This window comes from Pleuronectes platessa, chromosome 22, assembly GCF_947347685.1.
Source record: "Pleuronectes platessa chromosome 22, fPlePla1.1, whole genome shotgun sequence".
Classification (NCBI taxonomy): domain Eukaryota; kingdom Metazoa; phylum Chordata; class Actinopteri; order Pleuronectiformes; family Pleuronectidae; genus Pleuronectes; species Pleuronectes platessa.
This window is the reverse complement of record NC_070647.1, coordinates 14,429,318-14,450,570: the sequence shown is the minus strand read 5'-3', so window position 1 is coordinate 14,450,570 and position 21,253 is coordinate 14,429,318. Positions and strand designations below refer to the sequence as shown.

Here is a 21,253-nt window from a genome sequence, read left to right as displayed (position 1 = left end):
GGAAGGTTACACACAAGAGGAGAGAGTCACTGCTATGTCTCAACCGTGACCCGATAACAACAGTTTGCTCTCACTATCCTCGGGGGGAGTTCTGTTCTATTTGGGGTAAATTCCCTTCGTTCCAAATTACCCGTTGAAGCTCAGGAATCATCTTTGACTATTGCAGAGGCATGACGCTAGCTGGATTGTACAGTGTCGCAGGGCTGCGGGGGGGGCCGGGCTGCGAATGTGTGGATGCTACCGCTGGAAGCAGTTGCAGCTTCTGGAACTTCCAAGGGTGAAATCATGACTCAGGAGCACATCACGCTCCCTGGTGCTTGGGGACTGTGCAGCATTACCTACTTTTGCATTTAACCGAATCATTAGTATTTTTCCTGTGTAAAAAGCTGCAAAACAATGACGTGTCCATGTCCGAGAGCACTCAGAGTCTTGTGCGTTTAGTATTATGCGCCTAACGACATTAATTGTGCATGCATAAACATGGAATAGCTGCAGAGGGTTGGGAGTGGAGAGAGGGAGACGGCACAAGAAAAGAAAGAGGGAGGGAGGGAGGGAGGGAGGGAGCGGAAAGTGCACGCATTTCCCGAAGCAAGAGCATGAAGGATATTGCTGGTTGTCGTACTACAATACAAAATCAAATTACAATTTCAGAATAAATCGCTCATATGGCAGAATACAAATAAGTCATTGCTAAGTGACTCGAGAGCGAACCAGTATTTCAGAATGAAATCAACCTGCAGCAGGATGAGGAGCAAACAGCCTCTCAATTGGTGCAGGTAAAACTGACTGGGACAGCTGTGACAGGTGGAAGCCCCCCCTTGTTATGATCCTGCTGTCATTAATGAGGATGTCATAGGAAAATAAAATGTGTGGTAAAGCATCAAATTGGCTGTCTGAGCAAGGCAGCTGCACTGTGTGGTGCTCGAATGTGCAGCGTTGTGTTTATAATTGTTGGAAGAGACAGACGGTCAGACTGGCCCTGCAGACAGACATGGTGACACGGTGTGAGACGAACTGCAGAGCCGTCTGCAAAACTAAATCTCCACTCCAACTCCACGGATCATCTGCATGAGGAACATACTGAATTTATCTACAGCCCCAAAACCTCCTTTTCAAGTTGAGCTCAAACAGGTGGGAGTGTACACGGTGCTCTAGATACCTCTGCAACCTTCATCCCTTGGAAGCAGCAGTGACCTCATCTCCCAATTTAAGCCCCTTGACTAACTTCATCTCCTGCAGTAACACAAACACGGGCAAGCCAAGTCCTTGCTTCTTCGACAGTGACAGCCAAACGGGGCAAACCGAGCCAAAAATATATATATATTCAGCCAGTGGTGAGAAGGGATACTGGCTACCAATCCGCCCTGCCCAGCCAGTGGCGTGCAAATGAGTCATGCAGAAGGGATGACCCCCCCACCCCCCCCCCCCCTCCCTTGTCATCCTGCACCAAAATCTGAGGTCGGAGGATGTCATGATGCCGGGCTGAGGCCACGCTGAGGGCACACACATGGCCAGACATAAGATTTGGAGGATGTGGAAATCTTTGCGGAGGAGGAGGAGGAGGGTGACTGGATACAATATCTCAGCAGCACAAACACAGGAAAGAGCAGATGGGTTTTTTCTATGTTAATATTTGGTTATTGTAAAACTAACCCCTCTGATTTATGTTTGAATTGTATGTCAACAGTCATATTGCATGCAAATGTGAGTCCTGATTTTGTTTGTTTGATTTTGGCCCTTATCAACAAAGTCTCTGGAATCTTCTTCCACATCTATGGCTCCTCTTTTTACATCCTAAGCAATTTGTTTCCTTTCGTCTATTTCTCCTAGACGTTATTTGCTTGGTATTTTCTGTTTAACAGGATTTGGATAATGTCTTCATCTTTAATTCAATCTTATTTGTATAATGCCAAATCCAAATGGACATTATCTCGAGGCACTTGACAAAGAAGGTCGAGACCTTGACAATCACAGAGAAACTCAACAGTTCCCACAACGAGCAAGGACAGTTCATGAGGGGAAACAACTCCCTCATTAACTGGAAAGAAACCTCCAGCCGAAGCAGACACTCAATGTGGGCGGCCATCTGCCTGGAATGGTTGGGGTGAGCCGGGGAAAAAGGGGATGAGGAGAGGTGAACGGAAAAGAGGGGAGAGAAGAGACAGAGAAATGGGGGAGGGGAGGGGGAGAGAGACCGGGAACAGTTGTGTAACCATCATGTTTCAGCTCTGACAATTACAAAAGGGAAACATCCGGTGTCACACTACAGCGGATAATTACCCGACAAGCTTCACTTATATTACAACTCATTCTCTATTTCTATATTCTACCTGCTCTTTTTTTGGAACCCTTGATGTCTTGGCTGCACTTGTGGATTCATTACCAATGCGCCGACAACAGCAACAGAACTGAGCAGGTTTAAAGGGATTGTTTGAAATAATGTGAAATCGCAGCAGCGGTGCCACTACAAAAACAATCTGCCTTGATTTGTTTTGTGACATGCCTTCCAGACTCGTCCACGGAATCGGATGCACTTCCTCCTCAGGTATGAAGATGTGGAAATTGGAAGAAAAAAAAAATATTCTACCCACCGACTTATCAGACCTGCGCTGGAAACGGTTATATTTACAGAAATGCTAATCAATGTGCAATGTTCCACTCCAGGAATAAACCAGCTAATGTGAAAGTAAAAATAAGAGGGAGACAGAAGAAAAGAGAGGTGGGTGGAGAGACGGATGATTTATGGGAGGCAGCGGCAGAAGGATGAAAGATGTACTGTGAGACTAAATCATCCACAAAGTCAACACACACACACACACACACAGAGACACACACAGAGGTTAGACGAGTAGGCAGGGCTGTATGGAATAGAGTGGCGATGAGACACGGCCATTGTGTTGCCTTATATAAAAGGACAGCGGGTTGACCTCTGGTTGTGCTCCATCAGCACTGTCCTGAACCCTACTTAAACCACATAAGCACACGGACGCATTACAATGCATGAAGAGAGACACACACACTCAACACGTGCACGTCGTCAAAGCAGTGAGTGTGTGTGAGGCAACTTTCGGACCTGCACTGAAGTCAAGACGTTTTCCTGAGGACACAAATGTCCTAGTCAGTTGCTCCAGACATTTTAAACGAACTTTTCCGGTCAACCCTCCAGTGAAAGGTCCAGGAAGTGTCCGAGTGAGAATACATACAATACGTCTACAAGAGCCGGACTCGTAGAAGACTCGATAGCGATAAAGCTCAGTCTTTGTCGATGTGCTCTAAACAACAACATTTTTTGGAACATTTTCACCTCTGTAAAATGCCTCTAGTGAGCGACTTAGTGGCAGAGACACCTCTACCCACTAGTGGGGGTTTGTCCTCTACACGAGAGAGACAGGGGGGGGGGGCAGGGAGGAAGTCTGACTCCAGCTCCCAAGCTGAAAATAACAAATGAATATATGCCATCGGGGGGTGGGAGGGTGAAACCAAAATGAGGAGGAGGAGGACGGGAGTGCAAGTGAGGAAATTCATGCCCTGTGTTTTGTTGCAGCCAGACACCATTGGTCAGCCAATCTGTCATTCTGAGCACTATTGGTGTAGTCGTGAGAGGGGAGAGGGGAGGGGGGGTGTGGTGCTGTGTGGTGCTAGAGGACTAAAAGGAACCAGAGGTGGTGGAGGGAGGGAGGGGGCTTGGCAGGAACTGTCACAGTTCATCAGTGCACTGGGACATTGCATCTGGGCTCCTCACCACAGTGCGCACACCCGGACACACCCACACACAAACTAACACAAACGGCCTTGCTTGCAGAACGCACACGGTCAAATGCCACACGGGCAGACAGGGATAATAATGACAACTGGCACAAGAAAGTCCCTGCAGACCCACAGAGGATGTAAAGCTGCTGTCAGACATATACTGGACTCTGCTATTCCTCCCTATTTTCTCCGGAGGAGGCGCTTCTAACACACGACACAAATATTAAAAGACAAAATTAATAAAAACGAGTATCTCAGGGTGAGAATACGGTGTCATCCACGTAGAAGACAACAGAGTTTGTGTTGATATGAGCTCAAGATGGCGTCAAGGTGCTGTAAAGATGATCACGTGATCTCTGCAGCGGAGCTAACACGTCACTTCCTGCCTCCGTCTGCTGCACCCGACTCCTCCACCTCTCGCATGAACCACGTGGAGGATTTGATGCTGTGCAGAGAACCTCCCGCTGTGATGTGCACGTGTGAAAGGCAGACACCATATCAAATTCTCCGGGTTTTGCCCGTAGGTCCTGTCTGAAAACGGCTTAACACACACACACGTATAATTTGAGTTTGTTCTCTCTCCTTGGAGGTGCACAAGGTTACAGTGTTAACATGTACACATTTGGAGTATCTCTACACACACACACACACAGCATGTCTGTGTAATCCATGTTTGTGCACACGCTGACAGCAATTTCCGAGATGATTCCTGACATAGGCTAATGCAGCTTAACCAAGCATGTCATTCTCTTTCTTGTGTGTGGTAATGTTTTTGTGTGCATATATATGCATGCGTGTGTGTGTGTGTGTGTGTGTATGTGTAAGCTGCGCTGTTAACCGTGACTACGTCTTTGTGTCTGTCCATCTGATGCTGTAAGCAGGAAGCCAGCTCACTCGTGACAATGTGAGCCAACGTGATGTCAGTTTGTGTGTGTTTGTGTCTGTGTGTGTAGAGCTTCTGGCAGAGCGATACCTGCTGTAACGTCTCACTCACCTAAAGGTTAGAATGATCTGCCCCCCCCCCCCCCCCCCCCCCCCCCACCTCCCTTCTTTGTTTGTGACTTAATCTTTTCCTTAATTTGTCCACATTATTATATGTAATGGTTGAGGTAGATATAGAATAAACAGAATAAGGTGGCTGGAAGGTGGAGAAAAATAACTACCCACAGCTTTTAGCCATATCTCCTAATTGCTGTTCTTTGGAAATACTTTGGCAGGTGAGCATCCATTGTTGAAGTTGCTACACAATAAATTGGACTTTCAACATAGTTCAAGCGACAGTAACACGAGTGGAAATTGACAGATTACAATGTCCACAATCGCTGGCACCAACACAACGTGAGCTGCCATATCTGCTTCTGTAAAGTCGTGTGGACGGGGCATGAAATTAAGTTCCCGGGCTCCACCAAGGAAACAGCTCACCTCCCTAATTTAGTGTTCCAGCAGACGGGCCGGCTGGAAAAGGAGACGGAGCATAAAACTCTCATACATGAATATATATGAAAATATTTAGTTAAGTTATCAGAGACATTCCGGTGCTTCTCTGTCGGAGGAGTTTGTTTCAGCCTCTCAGTCCGAGGGCTCGTCTCAGCCTCAGTGAAGCCATCACTACTCTGCATCGCTGCCATAGCGACAACACTCAAAGCTGAGCCAACAGCAGTACAGACAGGCAGGCGGCTCTTTAGCTCACAGACAGAAATAACTAGCTAACAAAACAACACCGGCAGCAGCACCACGAACAACCCTTATTAAATTCAAAACGCAGCAACAGTTTGTCATATAACAGCACCTCTGGAAAAGAAAACACACACACACACACACACTGTCCTCCAGCAGTCCCCGCCTGCAGCGAGCAGAGACACACAATGTCTAATCTCCTAAATCTCACTGTGGAATCTGAAAATAGAGGGACAATGTATGACAGGGGGGTTTAATCCCTCAGCAGTTAATGCAATATTTTTGGTAAAACCTTTAAATCAAAGCCAAACGTCTCCACTTCAACCACAAATTGAAAGCTCGGATTCAAATCCAACCTGAGAAGCCCAACAACGACAACTGTGTCCCTGATCGAATGCTTATGAACCCTCAGCAGTACAACACTGTGGCAACGTCACACCAGTGCAATATCACACAGGCACACACATCTGGGCCCGCTCTCACCGGCTCCCTGCAACATACGACAGTTTAATGAAGCACAGAACACACACTGCCGAAGCATCTGGTGCAGGCGGAGACAGAAATGAGTCGGGCGCTGAACGACAGAGGAGGAAATAGGAGAGAGAGAGAGAGAGAGAGAGAGAGAGAGAGAGAGAGAGAGAGAGAGAAGTCAAATGTAAGATGGAATTCAAAGTAAGGCGAAAAGAAGAAAACAGGAAAGGAGAGTAGAGTTGTTTCCAGACATTCACTGATGTCCAAACATTTTTCTGAAATTTGACAGAGAGATATGTCCAAGTCAGGTGCTGCAGACATTTTCTGGAACTTTTCCTGCCAGCCGCCACATATGTCAGAAAGAGACCATGTGCAACATCAAGAGGAACATTTAAAGCTCCCTTTAAATTGTGTTAAAGTTTCTAATAAGATGCAAATGTGCAGAAATCAACTAGACATTATTTCTCAAATACCAGACATGTAGAACTTGGAAAGACACTGAAATGTGTGAGCTTTTAGTCGATCAGGGCCAACGCCAAGTTGCATGGAAGGCAAGTGACTTACACGATGTCCAAGACAAAATGGAGAGATGTTTTGTTATAGCCACAGAGAGCGAAGGGGGAGATCAACGCATATGAGGGGGCGCAGGTCAACAATCTGACCGCAGTGTCCCCACCAAGAGAAACTGTGGTGGAGAAGAGGGGAAGCAGCTCAATGATGCAAGGCACTTACGGCACCACTGTAGAGACAGGGACAGGGACGGAGAGAATAAAAACTAAACTCGACTCCAATAAAAAGGAGTAAAAGATGAGAAAAAAGTCAACCACAAAAATGCCAAAGAAGCAGCGAGGGAGTCAATAAAACAAAAGCAATCAAAGTAGAAAAATAAATAAAGGGCCGTTTCAAACATTCTGCAATCTACCCCCCTCTTTACTCCCTCTTTGAACGGGGGGGGGGGGCATGAGACATGACTTGTGTATGAGTGGAGTTAACAGTAAACAGTGTCGGGTAGAGGAACGGTTGTCAAACAGCAGCAGACACATTAAACAAAAGGGAGAGAAGGGTTTCATTTGAAAGATTTAACTCTCCCTCCAACAGAAACAAAAACACTCACTCGCTGTTGTGACACTGAAACTTTCTAATTAATGGGTGTGACATTTCCACACATCCTGAGCCTCTTATCTACAAAACGACAGCAGTTTAGAGGAGTCGGACACCACCGGTAATGTGAGGAATAAAAAAACTGATCTCTGCTTTTTTTATGAAATGAAATCTCTTGGTTGAATAATCGTTCTCACTTGGAGAAACAGGGTTTTATTCCCACCGATACACTCCTTGATAAGGAGCTGGGAAGTGAGGTGAGTGATGGAGAGACAGTGACGTGCAGAGCAGTCGACTTCTGTGTCGCTGCAGCTCTGTCTCCCCAGACACTATCTACGTGTTTCAATAAATATACGTCTCTCCTGCTACCTCTATATATATGTGTGTGTGTGTGTGTATATATGTGTGTTTTCACAGGCTTTCTGAGAAAACGAGTGTAGAGGGGAGAGGGAGGAAGAAGAAAAAAGAAAATCGATCTGCCTCCCCTCTCTGCAGTGCTGCAACCACTGGGTGTGTGCAAGTGTCTCGCTGTGTTTGCATGTGCCCCAACTACTGGGGCGCCACCAAGTGGTCAAAGCGATTCCCACGGTCATTTAGAGACGGGGAGAGGAAAGACTGATGCGCGAGGGGAAGAGGAGAGAGGGCGTGAATATGGAGCAGAGAGAGAGGAAGATGGATGAAAACAGGGAGATGTAAACAGCTTGTGTTCGACTTGAAATGGAGCAACTCTGTCAGAAAGACGGAGACGACACCGGCCGTCTCTGCTGTGGCTCTAATTACCTGGCTGCCCACAAGCCCTGCCACATGACGGCAATCAGTCACCTGTTCTCACAAACACACACACACACACACTGTGCAAAGCTGTGTACTGACAAACACACAGGGACAGAAACACAGGTTTGTTTGTACCTCTCCCTCAATCCTTGGGGGCCGGATGCTGGACAGGTGGATGGTCTTGTATTCCCCGGAGTTGAGCTTCACCACCATGGCGTCAGCGTTTACCACCTGCATCACCTACAGGGACAGAGGAACAAAGGAGAGAGGGGGGTGGTTACGGTAAAAGCAGGAGGAAGGAGTTTTGGGAAATACAATCGTCATAATAAGAACATGTAAACCAGGTTGAAAGTAACTTCAGGGTCCAAAAAACCTGTAAATCTTTGGCAGGTATACATCCCCCCTCCCCCCCCCTTTGGGTTGGAGGAGTGTTGGGATAAAAAAAAAAGGACTTGCATTGCATTTTGTTGAGTGAGTGAGCAGACGGACTGAAAGAAAGATGGGAAGTGAAGGAGCAGGTAAAGGACAAATGGAGAGGAAGAGCTCTATTCAAAAAGGAGGAGGGAGAGTGACAGTGCAGATCGTGTGCCGTCACGAGCACAGGACAGGGAGAGCGAGGTAAGAAAGAGTGATCCTTGAGTGACTGAGCAAGTAAGCGAGCCGAGTCGTCCCAGCGGGGTTTTGGAGGACAGAGGGAGGACGTTTCGCTATCTGGGGGATTGGCACCACTGGGGAGGGAGGGAGGGAGGGAGGAAGGGAGGGAGGGAGAGGGGAGAGCGAAGGAAGGAAGGAGACAGAGTGCAAAGAGAAAGCTCTACAACACAAACATCCCGTTAAAGACGGACTGATAGAGCGTTACACGGCCCTCTGTCCAACAGCTGGCTGCCAGCACTCTGCTCCGGCGACCTTTACAAGTGTAAGCAAAGACACACAAATTTATGATTGGCATTTAAATGTTATTTTTCGGTGCGTCAAAAAGGTTAGCAGCCAACACAGGTAGAGCTCAGGAGGATGCAGCTGGATGTTGAGACGCTGCAGCTGGTGACTTAGGACAGAGACACAGTCGCTTTTAACTACGTGTGCATGTTTGTACAAAGAATACTTTGCATATCCTGCGTGCGTTTGTTGCACAAGTTGTGTGCGTCCTCAGAAATGAACGCTACATTTCCAGCAAGTACACAAATTAATAGATTTATAAAGTTATGGTCACATATGAAAGTGACAACCACATTTTATGGACTAAATTCATGAATATCCCCCTTTTGCTGTTAGGTTGTTTTCTGTTTCTTTCCAAACCAATTTTGTGTTTTCAAACTTAAATAACTTTCTGGATTGTCTCCCAACTAGTTTATACACTGTCTTATTATCAGCCTGTACATTCCTCTTCTATTTATTTACTATTTTCATTGATCTGGGGGGGTTTTGGTAATTTTGTTTTATAAAAAGGATAATAAAGTAAATGCCTATTGCTGTTTAAACAGCATCGAAAATACATTTTTCAAAATAAACACTATATTTTCATATTCGGTTAGAGGGTTGATGAGTTGAGTTGTGTTTAGTGAAGTGAGATATTGTCAATAAAGAAAACAAAGGACAATTAGCAGTGACTCGGCCGAGGCTCTGCTCAGTATGTGCATCAGTATGTGGCTGTGCCCTCCCTAGTAGAAAAAGACAGATTGGGGGTATAATGTGGCCGAGATGAAGGAGGCATCCAATCCCAGAGCCTTTAAGTAGGCTGCATGCAAGAGACTGGGAAATCAATCGCCCTACACATGTTGCCACCCACGCGCGTATTAAATGGCCTTATCATCACTCGGGCTGCAGTTGCTATGTAGGCTGTGCTCAAGCTCGAGTCCTGAAAGTGAGAGCTGCAGGTCTGAGCCGTGTTTCAGGGCCTGTGTGGGCGGTGTTTTTTTATTTTGCGGCCGACTGTGGGTGATGGAAAAACCAAAAACCACAAACAAATATCATTCTTTTTTTTATATTGAGTTCGAACCCATGTGATCGTGGGTGTTTGTTTGCGACAGACACAAATCCAGGTGTATTAGGCTCTTTGGGAGATTCATTACTCCGTGAAAACAAATCAGACCGCCATAGCGCTGGCCACCAGAGAACAGAAATTAGACCGGCCCACATGCTAAATAGGCTGCCCACTACTGCAGCCAAAATACATCATATACTAATCACTGAGCTGAGTGGGAGGGATACAGAGACATAGGGAGCAGGAGGGGGGGAGGAGGGTGTAATGAGTAAGTGCGAGGGGATGGGGGGGGCATGCATGCACACCAGCCTACACAAATTCACACTGTAACAAGGTCGTTTTGTGGCCTGCCCGAGTAAGTAAAGTGCAAGAGAGGGAATGTGGCAGGAGCGGAGGAAAATGGCTCAGCGTTTACTGGCTAATTATGAGCCGGAGGAGGCGAAGGCGCAGGAGGACAGGACCAACACACACACACAGGAAGATGGAGCGAGCCAGAGAGGCGGCGTAATCTCTCGGCAAATATCACCGGAGCCCGAGACAACGCACACACAAAAAAGAAGGGAAGAGGTAAAACAGATAAATAGAGCAAGAAGTCTGAGCAGAGTAGCTGCCACGAGGGCCGGGGCAGACGGAGGAGACGACCAGACGAGCGGCGTGACTCACTGGTCTGAGCTCACACTCCAGAGGTGGGGATCTACTGCCACCCTCTGGCCACGGCCGACATGACATCTGCAGTGGCCAAGATCAGTCATGGGCACGAGGAGGATTCTTGGCGACCGACGGGGGAATGTTTGGGTTGTCAGCCGAATCCATTAAGTTGGTTCTAACCACGGGGCCAAGCGCGGGCTTAGCCAGGACTTACTCATTACTCACGTCAGATCAACTCCTTCAAAGAGCAACACCTATGGCAGCGATTCAGCCTCGGTGCCAGTGGACAGGATTTCTCACCCAAATTACATGGCGTCACACAAACTAGTGGTGTGTTTGATGCTATGATAAACACCTCAAGCTGAAATCTAGCCACTGGAGGAGGTGGAAAAAACGAGGATGATGAGGGTGTTATGCTGAAGAGGGACACCGTCCTGGGACAGGTACAAACCATCTAATCTACAGAACCTTTTTTAACTTCTGCCTTTTCACTTGACTCATTTTAACTAGGGAAAGAGAAAATGGTAAGAGAACATCTCAACCTCGTCCAGACAGAGGGACAGTGTGACCGATTTTGAGACTGGCAGTTTTGTGCAGATTATTTCACATAATCCATAATTTGGCAACAAGATAAAACCAATAATTCAAGCATGTAGAAACACACCACAAGACGCCATCCACCAGTGAATTTTTGTAGGTTTCACAACATCTTCTATACTGCAAAACAATCATCATTCTCAAGATGCCATCATTTTTGGATGGATTCTGTGCAGCAGCAACAAAAGCTAGTGATGAGAGGCTGGTGAAGAGGTTTACACCACGTCACCTTTTATCCATCACCTCGCAGGTTGATGGTTACCCAGGGGAGGGGAAGGGAGGAGGAGGAGAGAAGAAGAGGGGAGAGGAAGACTATTGGGACCTGGCCTACATCCACATCTCCATTCCCCGCAGAGACGGGAGGAGAGAGGGGCGAGACAGTCAGAACGAAAGATGCGTCAGCAGGATTGACTGGTGGGGATTGGGCCTGGTTCGGCTCTCCACTCTACCCGTCACTCAGATAACAAGAAGTGAAAAGCGGAGTGGACGAGGAGAGGCGAGGAGTGTATGATGATGGGACTGATGGATAGACGTGTCCCCCTGAGAGCCCGTGCAATGCACTATTAGGTAGCGGCAAATGTCACATGGACGAGCACGGGGGGGGGGGGGGGGGGGGGGGGGGGACAGGCCTGTCCGATATCTACTTAGCTCCGAAGCAACTCAACCATTTGCAGGGTCAGCAAGATATTTTCCATCTCAGGTGACGGTGACTTTTTAAAAAGGAAAAGTTTTTGGAGACCTGGGGTGCTGCGGTCACTTCAGAGGCCTTCGGAAAACTTCTCAAACTCTCGGAGAACCTGAGTCTCAGACCTGGACACGGATGTGGGCAGAGGGATCGGATCTCGGGACACATTAGGGCGCGGTCCACTCGTGGTTGAATAACTCTGGACGGGGCCTCAGATCTCATTTATGTTCTTTTAAGTTAATGGTAAGTTAGAATACTGAAGTGTGGCGTCCCCCTGAAAACAAACCAATGAATGAAGCAGCAGCTGAGGGACAGCGAGCCTCCTCTGTGGCTCTTTCAGGGGGGAGTAAAGTTGCAACGGGAATACAGGACAGAAAAGTTGTAAGGAGATCAAGAAAGAGCATCAAAGTTTAACTGGGGGCATCAACAGGACATGCGCAGTCGCAGGGATCTTGATTAGGCTTCTTTTTTTTTTTCTTCTGACTCTTACTTATCGTGTCTTTTCATCCTTCATCCCTTAAGTCTCCTAGTACAAACTCACACTTTCAGTTTCTTCTTTAACCCTCTACCTTTTATTCTGCAGCTTCTTTTTCATGCACCGCCAAATACTCTCCCTCACCCCCCCTCCCCCACATCAAGCCTTCTTTTACTGAAGGGGGGGGTTCAGAGAGATCTGAGAGCAGCTCACACTGATAATGTAAATGTTTTATCCTTTCTCTAGCCCCTTCCCTCTGACTCAGGAAAAAACATATACATGCAGTTGCTTCTTTATGTGTGCGCGGTTTATCAAATTCATTCTGTAAGCAGATTGCCAAAGCAACACCTTTTATGTTACCCCGCGGCTAGCCATGAATTTGTCAGGGTCTTAAAAGTTCAGGGTCTGGAGGGAGCCAACGCAGACAAAAGAAAAACTTTAGGGATATTAAACTTTACTCTTTTTTTTAAACATTCCTAGAGAAATATAGAGAAAATGCAGGGTGGACGGGTGGAGGGGAAACCCAGTGGAGACCAGATTAAAAAACACAAAGCCGATGTTTTAAGGCTGCAGTTGCTTTTACTACGTTAAAGCAGCGGATCTGAAACTCATAATGTGTCATCTCGCCGTGACAATAAGGTTAGACTGTATTACCGAGATGTATCGAGGAGTCCATCTCACTGCATTTGACCTAATGCATGCTGACATCTTGGAGGAAGTGCACTCCCCTGTACTTGATATTAGGACACTTCCTTTCCCCCCCGAGGGCTCTGGCCAATATACTCCAAAGCTAATATCTCCAGTTCTCGGCTGTTAGGGGTCGTTCTGTGCCACCGCGACAGCATACGCCAGCGATTTGGCCCTAATTTGACTGGGGAGTGCTTCGAGGTTTCTGTTAAGCATTCCTCTTCTTACCTTTAGCGAAGGGATTTTTCTTTTTATTCAGTCGTGGGGGCTGCAAATGTGAAAATAAGAGGTGTCGGGAGGATATAATTCATTAGAGGGCGCAAAGTGGCTCTACTTTTTTGCTGCAGTGCTCAGGAGAAAATTTGAAATACTGCGGTAGACATCGAGAAGTGGAAGCAAACGACCGGCTTCCCTTTGGCACTAATGCCGGGTCTTGGTCGTATTGTATAATGTCTGCATGTCGTTGTTGAAAGTTTGATGCTTTACTCCAGCTGTTTGTCTGTGACGCCTCTAGTGAGGACTTCAATGGAAGCAAAGGCCATGTCCTGATAGATCTGATCCCAAGTGGACGGTTTGTTTGCCTGTTTACACCAGGTATTAAAATGCGTCCTCCCCTCTCTGTACGCAAATAATTATGTGTCATTTGTGTGTGCGAAAACCAAATTAGGGTTGTTTTCACCTAGTCTGACTTGGCAGATGTGTCCGTGTTTGCATGTGTGTGTCGGCACAAGCAGTAGAGAGAGACTGGGAGGGAGAATAAGAGCGAGCGAGCGAGCCAGGAGGGGCTGAATGAACGAGCGCAGCTGTGTGGGGAGATTTGACCAATTTAAAAAATCATTATGTGGTGATCAGGGAGGATATTGTGATATGGCCACAAACAAATCAACCGATGCAAACTCAGCTCGGTGTCAAAATACGTTTGAACTGTAGCGATTCAGACCAGTACAGACCAGCACCTTCTCTAATGAGACACACATAATAAAAACTACCTCACCTTGGCTACAAATTGTCTGTCCTTCAGGTCCAAGTTGGCTGTGGGCGCCACGTAGTCCTTCCAGATGCGGACCTTGCGCTCTTTAGCAGACCTGGCCAAGAACAAAACTCACATTAACATCACCGGCAGTCGTAGTCCCCACCATTAGCCATATATTAGGAACATAAAAGAGCTTAATCAGGTGTTGAAAACATTATTCCTGAGGCTGGAAAAGTGCTACAGAAGAGAAAGTTTCACTTCAGCAGAATGGATATTGTTCATTTCGAGTAGTGGTGGCATAAATCTGTCACTGCACATTGACTTTCTAATTTCCACAAGTACTTCCAATATCTCCAGAATCTGCATGTTCTCTAAGTATTCATCAGTTCTTGCCATTTCCAGAAGGTGAAAAAATGTAAAATAGGCTTTTCAAATATTCTATAAAAAAAAGGGACCTAACAAAGATAAAGTTTTCAGTGAGCAGCTAATAGCTCTGCTGCAGCCACACACCGTTCGGCAGCTCGGAGTTTCTCGGCTCCCTGGGTGTAAACGGCCATGGACCAGTCCACGCAGCGGGCGAACCCTTCCTTCAGCAGGAGCTCTGTGATGTTCCCGTTCTGGAAGAAAAACAATGACAGGGACAGATATAAAAGATCAGTGGACAGGGGAAGAATTTAGACCGAGCCGCCACAGCCGATCGACGATTCCTGCCGCCTACCGGGTGAAGGATGGTGCCCAGTATGATCTGGTTGGGGCAGCTCTCCAGGACGATCTGAACGTCTCTCTGCAGGAGCCGGGACTCGGTGAAGAATCTGGCCTCTGCTGCGAACGGCTCTGGTGTCTCCCCGCCCTCCGGTTCCCGCCTGAACGAGGGACACTGGAGACAGAAGAATTACACAAACATCAACACAATAATACTCAATCAATAGGGATTTTTACAAGCATTGTTAAATACTAAATTAAGTCCTTAAACAGATTATGAGAACCACTGCAAGACCAGCATGCAATTTGTCGATTCCCATGAGTCAACCCTTTGTTCTGAGGTTTTCATGCACACACTTTGCACTTTTGATATGATCTGCTCTTTCTTTGTACGACCGTTATCCTCTTTTAAGTGTCACCTCGCTTTACATCCTATCTGTATTCTCCCTTTGAGCGTGGCAAACCGCCAGACAGATAAACACAACAGGCGAGCTTTTTGAACAACGAGGGAAAAAGAACACCTTGAAATGGATGTAATATCTTCAAGTGGGAGATGAAACGGATTGGTTATCGTGAATGATCCATCGGCGGAGCCGGACTCGGTGAAAGAGACGGATGGGGGGGGGATTTAGAGGGGGCGGACATGACACAGCGAGGACAAACACGGACTTAGAGAAGGGACGGTGCGTTCATTTGTGTTAACTTCCTTCTCGTTACTGAGGCAACTTGACTAGATCCAGGTTCGGTTGTTACCTTAACTCCAGACAGCATGACGGTGACCAGGTAGTGGTCGGGGAGCAGCAAGGCACGAACAACACTGCCGTCACGCACATGCTCGATGATGGCTGCAGGGGAGGAAGGACAACAGAATTAAGCAGTGACGGAGGAAGGAGAAGAAGAGCAACAGAGAAATCAAGCTCTAATATAACACTTGTTTACATGTGCTATGGCGGAAAATGTCAGGCGGGGGTTGAGAGATCAGGCGTCCGGGGTGAAACACAACAACACTTTCGGCGAATGTCAGACAGGCCCGACTAATCATACCCTGAATGGATTTGTTCTAATGGTCCTTGGACCTGGGAAGAATGTCAGAGCATGTGTTCTCTTTTCACATGACGCTCGTTGACCTCAAAAGAATGATACCTGTGATCGTCCGACTGAACAGTGACACTTGAGTGTTTTTTCTCCTAGAGGATCGTTTGCTGGAGCTTCTCAAAGTGGAGAATGTTACGGCCTCCTTGGGAGACGGTGTGATCCAATTCAACCAAGACGTCTCTTCAGCAAACACTCACTAGTGTGGGGCTAGAAGGGGTCGCTGGGAACTACAGCTGAACCCGATTGGACGACGACTATCCAGTCACAAAGTAGAGACCAATCAGAGGTCAAACAGGTTACAGGGGTTCATTTCAACTTCAAACTCTGGACTCATTTGTGACTATCACCTTAATAACATGAAAAACCTATTGACCCTAATTGTGAGCCCAGGATAATACGGCTAATACACTTCTTATTCGACCGCCACCTTTCAAGCCTATTAAAGATGAATTATTTTGGTGGCCTGTCACTTTAAAGTTCTGACAGTGTCATATGCAGCATATAAAAATTTGAGGCAAGGTCATTTCTCTTGAAAAGCTTCTGAAAGACATTGTATTTGTCCCGGAAAGCATATCACTCACCTGTTGCTTTCTGTGTACACCTTGTGTGTGTGCATGTGTGTGCGCTCTTTTGTGTGCGTGTCTGTGTGTGCGCCTGCATAGGCAGATGTGAGATATATTGGTATTCAGCTTGTCGCAGCAACTCACCGGACTTTTTAAAACCTCTTGGACTGCTGCCTTCAATTCAGAAACAACCCTGATGGTCTCTCATGAATGGTAAGGACAAGAAATAAAGGAATGGAGAGGACAAAAACGAGGCCCTGCCCTGTTCACTTTCCCATTCAATTAGAGGGTAGTGAAATGAGCTGAGCTCCTGTTAACGACGGTCGTCTGGAAATGAATTGATCGGCATGTTTCACCTCTTGTAGGTCAGAGAGGAGGGACTGGGGGAATGAGCCAGCGAACGGAGATACTGCCTGAACCAGTACATGCCTGGAAGTTTAGAGTGAATAAACTTCAGGGAAATAACTGGATTTCAGATATTTGGCTTTTGTAGGAAATAGGCTTATGTAATATTGTGCCTACTTTTATGTGGGCGTTTGTGTTTTCAGTGTATAGACCACTCCCTTACCGTTAATAGGTTTCTGATGCAAGGAGTCGACGAAGTTGCGGGGATTCTCTATGGTGTATTTCATGTCCCGGATGGTGTGCAAGCCGCCGCCCTCGCTCCACTGGCCCTTCTTGGCAGACTTTGCCTGGTCCTCGCATTCACACAGTCTGGCCTGGTCTGGACTGTTCACACAAATGAAGAGGGGAAGTTAAAGACACAATAAAAGAAACACCACATTGAAACTCTACGGTTCGATCGGTACGTTGCTCTCTCTACCGTTTTGCTTCTGTTTTTCAACCAACTTTTTTTTTCAAGTTGAACATTTTATTGCAGCCAAGCGAAACTGATACAGAAACTTAAACCACAGACGCTTTGGAAAAAACGAAAATGCCATTAATGAACACAGCTGCACTGACGCTGCACTAGTTCCAGTTGAAACGCCGCTCATAACGAGGTCACAGTTCTGTAACAGAGTCTCTGAGTGTCATAAAAGCGCCTTTAACAACCCACTCCAACAATAACACAGTTAGCTCGGCCTGTTAACAGGTTGCAGTTAATTTCACCCCAGTCACAAAAGGGGATGTGCGCCGAGTCTAACGAGCAGAGAAGGTTTTGATTGCGGGGTCGCAGCCCCTGTTAACTTTAACATGCTCTGTTTCACATGGTCTACAGAAGCCCTGTTCCAATACGCAAATACAAGAATTACACAACGTCTTGTGGGCAAAGCGAAACATAAACATCTGTCGTGTTGGATTGGTCACGGTACAGCAGCGGTCTGAGCTCCTCTGTGCGGCTGAGGTGTCAGGGGATCTAAACTTAAACGTACTTAAGTGCTCCTTAAAAAGAGCTGCAAGACTCCGGCTTTGTTGAACTAAGTGCTGCTCCTGAACGAACCACAGTGTTGCTGGAGAGGCAAACCAGATGATCAGATTATAACCGCTTAAAGAGATCCATCTCAGTTCTTCAAACAGGAAATCACAAAGCTGGCTACAAACGCCACTATCGCGTCCACGCTGGCTCTCTGCACGGTGCCGCCTGATGCTTTCCGAGGGCCCTTGTTCAACTTGAATTATTCAGAACTTCAAACGGCCACCAGAAGTGAATTCTACCCGCTTGATGTGGGGGGGGGGGGGGGGGGGGGGGGGGGCGATGTTGACGCGAGATGTGGAAGTGAATGAAATGAATATTTCTACATCTGGCTGCCAAAAAATATGTTTTTACACTTTGGTGATGAAACAAAGTGGGGCTCAATTAAAATGCCACACACTGATAACATTCAGAAATGCACTGAATCCCAAACATTTTCACAGGGGCTGCATGTGAGAATGGAAATGTCCGAGTCAGTTGCTACATTACTTTTCCAGAAGTTTTCCCTCCAGTAAAATGTCCAGAGAATGAAAGCAGCCCCGAGCGAGCGAGCGACTGGGAGTGATGGTGACACTTCTAACAAATATCTCAGGTTGAAAAAGAAACACAATGCATGGAGAAGATGCCAAAGAATGTGTAGGACAACAAAATACAAAACCAGCGGTGATATGTTGAAAACACAAAAACGTAATTTCCACAGTAGAATATATACATTGTGTTCTGCCTCCTGCCCTTTCCTGTTGTCGTGAACACAATCTTCTGCTGCTTGGGGTTCATGTCTGAAAACAGCAACACAAAACGCACAACCTGCGTTACAGCCGATTTCCCTGCTGGGCTTTGGACACATCTCCAAAATGGCCTCGAGCTCACCTTCCTTTTCCTTTATGCTGATTTAACTAATAAACAGTTTCTTGCTTACTGAGCGACAATAGCCAAACTTTCTGTAAGAAGTCAATTGTGTTTAAGCTTCTTAGAATTTGAGTGCGAGACAATAACAGAGGGCTACAAAGAGCAGAGTGAGAGGCGCCAACAATGCAATCAAGGAAAGCAGACATTGTAAAGCCACGGAAATAAATGGAAAGAAACCCAGAAGCAGAGATTGATTTAGATACAGAAATAAATCCATGTGTGGAGGCAGATGATAGTGAACTTATCCATGTCTCCGAGCCGACTGGTTTCTTTCAATATGTCGGCAAATCCCTCCAACCGACATAACTCGCTTCGAATCAAAACAGATATTGACGGGTAAGAAAGTGCAATAACTGAGCGAGACGAGGAGGAAGGAATCTTTACACTTCTCGTATATGCGAACACGCTGAAGGCTAAATCTTTCATCTGCATGGGGCTCCCGTGTGCAAAGTCAAGCACTTGAAATAGATACAAACAGTTGAACCGGTTTTACAGCTCCCAGTTAACTTTGTACAGTGTGGAAATGGTGCAGGAAGTCGATGTGGATCTGGACTGGAGAGGTTCCACTCCTGAGGGTCTTTCAAACACAAACTCCAGGCGCAATGTTGTTGACATTGCACCTGGAGTTTGTCTTTCACATATGAAGAATGCAGCAGGACATTGTTCGGGTCCGACACATTCACGACAACAGGAAAACATTTGTGTGAGGGGTGGGACCAGGCGGGAGCAGCAGGAGACCGGATCTGACGTGGCATCGGCAGTTACACCTCTTCCTGCTGTGTTCTCACTCACTGTCGTTTTCTGGACATTTCAGTAGGGAACTCAAAGTACAAAAGGCTGACAGTGTGCAGAGCAACTGACTCAGACGTTTGCGTTCTCTCATTCAGCCTCTCCGGAAGTGTCCAGCAGTTTAATAAGCGGCAATGCCCAAACGAGAGCAGCTCATCCCTCGAGACGCCTACACCTCTATATCAGCACTTCTCTGGATTAAAATGGCTCAAACGGTGGAGTTAGAGAGCACAGTTCATGTCCATGTAAATGCGTCTCCTCTGTTGAAACCAGGCTGTCTGTGATTTTTGTCGAATTCGTCAAAGGAAAAGTGGCATCCGACGATTTTCAGAGTTTAACCCCCCATCAGTGGAGTTCTCTGATTGAAAAGCAGTCTGATTAACAGACACCAGGTCAGGGACAAAGTCAGAAGACTGATGAATGTAAAAATCTGTCTTTTCACTTCTTCTGGAGACAGAAAAAAACATCACAATTCTTTCAAACTTCACGTCTCCTGGAAACTGTGGCGCTTTCAAAGTGTGACGTTGAAGTCAAGATTTGTGAGTCACTTCCTGTTTGTTCCTGTTTTTGCTCTAAAACAAAATCCAAGGGGAACCAGCCCAGAAACATCTGGGCCTCAGCCTGCTCTGCTACACGGCTCAACACTGGCCCCGGCTCTTGAACGCGTCGGTGGGCTGACCGCTTTCCCCGAGTCACCGTCCGTTTTGGAGCACCTGTTTAACGGCACTGTTCGAAGCCATCATCGTTATCGTCGCCCACGTAATTACCACGACATAACAGTTGGTGGGATCAGCTTCACCAGTCACGAGGGGTAATGATATTGGAGGCTTGGAATCGTCGGGGGACAAACTGCTGCCTGAAGTCCTCACTGAGTAATGGGCCTCCCCCCCTTTGAATAACTGATGCCCACTTACTCTTAAAGCATCGTTTACATTACCACTTGTTCTGGGCCGGTGCACAGGATGCTCGAAATGGGTCATTAGTGGCACAATATTCCCATCGTCTCTGTTCACGTTGGAGGATACAAATGTAGCAGCAAGAGTCAAATTGCTTGTAATGTGTGTAATGTGCAAACGCTGCCACTGGGGGGGCTATGCAGCACTTATAGAGTCATATAGAGCGCTGGGTGTGTGAGTGCATTCAGGGGATTAGCTCTTAAGGGCAATGTGGCAGAGAAGTGCTTCAGAGGGACCTTGTTGTTGAAGCGCCAGCAGCAGCAGCAGGGTAATACTGCCCCCATCTGGGACACATGGGCTTTATCTCAATTCTCTACAGTGCCCCAGCTGAAAACATATATTATCTCCCGCCACAGCTTATTAAGTGTTGTGCTGCTGTAAGCTTTTGCAAGCAGGAGATTAGATCAAGTTGCTGACAGTGACTTCCTCCTAATTTCTGAGGAAACAAAACAAGCTTTGACGTCTAAAATGAATTCAAACCCCACGGACTAAGTCATGTCAACTGTGTTATTACAGCATTAAAACAAACCTTATGCAAACCTCAAAATCTGATTTCTGACAACAAGATCTCCCAAGTCAGCACAATTTTGTTCTAATCTCTAAAAAGGTCATAATACTGGTGTACTTCAGTCGGCATGTGAAGCCTTTCCACAGATAGTAGCAGAGAGAATGAAGCTCAGACAAAGAACAACTCACTTGTTCCCTCGGATTCCTTCCCTGCGGACTGTGGCGAGGCCCTCGTTCACCAAAGACTCAGCGAGGTTCTCGCCTGTTGTGTCTTAATGAGGGCAGAGAAAAGGAGTCATCATTATTTTATTATCATTTCAGTTTATATCATTTTAAAGTGTATTATTACCATATTAACAATACGGTTAGAATTACACGGCAAGTACTTCAGGTCAGCTAATTTGAGGGGAAGAAGCTAATCATGAAATCCCTTTTTGCAAACAGTCAGTATCTTGATAGTAATCTCAAAACCCAGAGATCTGCCAATGTGACATATTAT

General features: G+C 46.6%; 1 protein-coding gene across 1 annotated transcript in view; it reads right to left on the bottom strand.

Moving 5' to 3' along the window:
• snd1 (staphylococcal nuclease and tudor domain containing 1) overlaps window positions 1–21,253 on the bottom strand; it is a 166,735-nt gene that overhangs the window by 140,608 nt on the left and 4,874 nt on the right. The window contains exons 4-10 of the mRNA XM_053414676.1: window positions 20,944–21,025; window positions 16,748–16,908; window positions 15,275–15,366; window positions 14,538–14,696; window positions 14,330–14,436; window positions 13,841–13,931; window positions 7,909–8,013 (exon numbers count right to left, since the gene is read on the bottom strand). Coding sequence (XP_053270651.1) covers window positions 7,909–8,013; window positions 13,841–13,931; window positions 14,330–14,436; window positions 14,538–14,696; window positions 15,275–15,366; window positions 16,748–16,908; window positions 20,944–21,025 — 797 coding nt within the window. The remainder of the gene's footprint in view (window positions 1–7,908; window positions 8,014–13,840; window positions 13,932–14,329; window positions 14,437–14,537; window positions 14,697–15,274; window positions 15,367–16,747; window positions 16,909–20,943; window positions 21,026–21,253) is intronic.